The sequence below is a fragment of the Euprymna scolopes genome, chromosome 29 (assembly GCF_053919585.1).
Source record: "Euprymna scolopes isolate OS-2025 chromosome 29, ASM5391958v1, whole genome shotgun sequence".
Classification (NCBI taxonomy): Eukaryota; Metazoa; Mollusca; class Cephalopoda; order Sepiida; family Sepiolidae; genus Euprymna; species Euprymna scolopes.
Window position 1 is genome coordinate 19,182,195 of NC_136510.1, and position 2,606 is coordinate 19,184,800.

The 2,606-nt window shown below is 39.5% G+C and overlaps 1 protein-coding gene across 1 annotated transcript; it reads left to right on the plus strand.

The window, feature by feature from the left end:
- Positions 1-2,022: 2,022 nt before the first annotated feature.
- On the plus strand, positions 2,023-2,343 carry LOC145252858 (uncharacterized). Its single transcript, XM_080112871.1, has one exon. It carries the CDS (start codon positions 2,023-2,025, stop codon positions 2,341-2,343), a length of 321 nt encoding a protein of 106 aa, XP_079968997.1.
- Positions 2,344-2,606: the final 263 nt, after the last annotated feature.

Here is a 2,606-nt window from a genome sequence, read left to right on the forward strand (position 1 = left end):
GTCGGTAGAGATTTCATTTATTCTTTATTTACTATAAATTATTTGGGTGACAAATGTGAAAAGTGAAAGTGCACTGGGGGATCACCAGGAGATTTACCTTTAAGAAGGTGATTTTTTTTTATATTCAACTGTTTACATGTGTATTCACGTCTGCTGCGAACAAATATCACAGTCTATTTTGTCGCTGACACGAATTATTTACACAAGTAACACTATCACTAACCCGTGGTTGCTTGTATAGTTAGTTATGTCTGCCCGCCATTGTTTTCAAAAACTTTCGTGTACGACGGTGAAGACGGTACGCATGCGCAGAAATTTGCAGTTATTGTAGCAGACCCCCCCCATGTTAAGAACGGCTGTCGGAATAAACACCCCAACCATGTTAAGAACGGCTGTCGGAATAAACACCCCCAACCTCCCCATGTTAAGAACGGCTGTCGGAATAGACACCCCAACCTCCCCATGATAAGAACAGATGTCGGAATAGACATCCCCAACCCCACCCATGTTAAGAACGGCGGTCGGTATAGACACACCCAACCCCACCCATGTTAAGAACAGCAAATTTTACGAAAAAAAAAATCGTTTTCTTTTTCGCTTGTTTAGGAAAAGAAAAAAAAAAATACCATAACACTTTTTTTCCTTGTTTAAAAAAAAAAAAAAAAAAAAAGATGGCGGCCATTGCACAAAAGCTGTTATAGATAGTATTGGATTTTTACGGTGTTCCTATCGTACGATATTCTTGTCGGCGAGAATTTAAACTATGAAATTTGTTTGCAGCAGACCCGAATACACCTGTAAACGGTTGAATATAAAAAGAGAAACAACTTCGTAAGGGTAAACTTCGGGTGGTCCCCCACTCCCCCAGTGCACTTTTACTGTTAAGTAAAAGTGCGATGGTTGACCAACGGAAGTCTTACCTTATAAGAAGTTGCTTTTTAGGGTTATTCGAGTTTGTTTTAGATGTATTCGGGTCAGTTGTGAACGAATATCACATTAACAATTTTTTTCCTGACTAGATCTATTTATAATATTAACACTTTTACTATCCCGATGTTTTCCGTAATAGTTTTCTCTGGCCGCCATTTTTTTTCAACTTTCGTTTACAACGGTAAAAAGTGGTTACTAAGCTTTCTCAGTAACAGCTGAGGCTCAATTTTTTATGTAAGCACAATAGTTTTTCCAAATTTTCACCTGGAACATTTTCTTTCCAAATTGAAAAAAAAGTCAATTTTGTTTCCACCACAACGCAAAGAAAAAAAAAACGCATAAAAAAATAAATAAATAAAATAAACAACACACACATACACACACACACACACACACACACACACACATATTTTAACCATAATTACAAATTTAATATTTTTTCCAATTGTTTACCAAAAATTTCCATTTTTTTTATAGCTTTTTAAAAGAATTTTCCCCTTCCAAATTTTCACATTTATTTTTCTAAATTAAAAGAAAGTCATTTTTTCCAAACAATGCAGGAAAGCAAAAAAAGGTCTAGAAGCTCAGGTAGCAGCTGAGGCTAAGAGTAATCCCAAAGCATTTTGCTCATACGTTAAAAGCAAGACGACAACGAAATCGGGAATAGGAAAACTAAAAATGGAAGATGGAAGTAAAACAACATCAGACAAAGAAAAAACAGATATACTAAATGATTTCTTCCAGAGCGTTTTCACCCGAGAAGACGATGGTCCGCTACCCGACCCACCACCTACTGAGTATAACGTACCTTTAGAAACATTCGAAATCTCTGAAGAAAAAGAACGGAAACTACTCAAGAACTTACAGATCAACAAGGCTGCAGGACCAGACGGCATCAACCTTCTTGTTCTTTCAAAGTCTGCTGATACCTTGGCACACTCAGTATCATTGCTTTTCCGTAAATCTCTGCTAGGGGGACAAGTAACACAGGACCGGAGAACAGCAACACTCTCCCCCGTCTTCAAGAAGGGAAGCCGACTACAAGCGAGTAACTACAGACCAATTAGTTTCACATGCATACTCTGTTAGGTGATGGAAAAACTCGCCAGGGAAGAAGTTATAAGGCATTTAAGGGAAAATCACCTTATTAGCACAGAGCAACATGGCTTTGTACAGGGAAGATCCTATACTACTCAGCTTCTGGATGTTATGGATACCTGGACAGAAACTCTCGATGCAGGAGGAAGTATTGACATCGTATACATGGACTTCATGAAGGCCTTCGATTCCGTGCCCCACCGTCACTCCCTGACAAAGATTGAGTCATATGGCATTCAGGGAAAAGTCCTCAACTGGATTCAGGCGTTCCTAAATGCTAGGCAACAGTGTGTAGTAGTAAATGGAGCAAAATGAAGACCAGCACGAGTAACGAGCGGGATACCACATGGAAATGTCATTGGCCCAATGTTATTCGTCATCTACATAAACGACCTACCCAAACTCTGCCAAAGTGAAATGAAGCTGTTTGCAGATGACACAAAGTTGTTCACACGTAGTGACATCCCAGGAGCCACAGACAGCCGACAGGCTGACCTAGATAACTTGCAGAACTGGTCACAGGACTGGTTGCTCCGTTTTCACCCACATAAATGCAGCGTCCTGAAACTAGGGAGCTG

Bases quoted from the DNA above. Each gene is read 5' to 3' on its own strand.
- LOC145252858 (XM_080112871.1), top strand. From the start codon at position 2,023: ATGGAAAAACTCGCCAGGGAAGAAGTTATAAGGCATTTAAGGGAAAAT.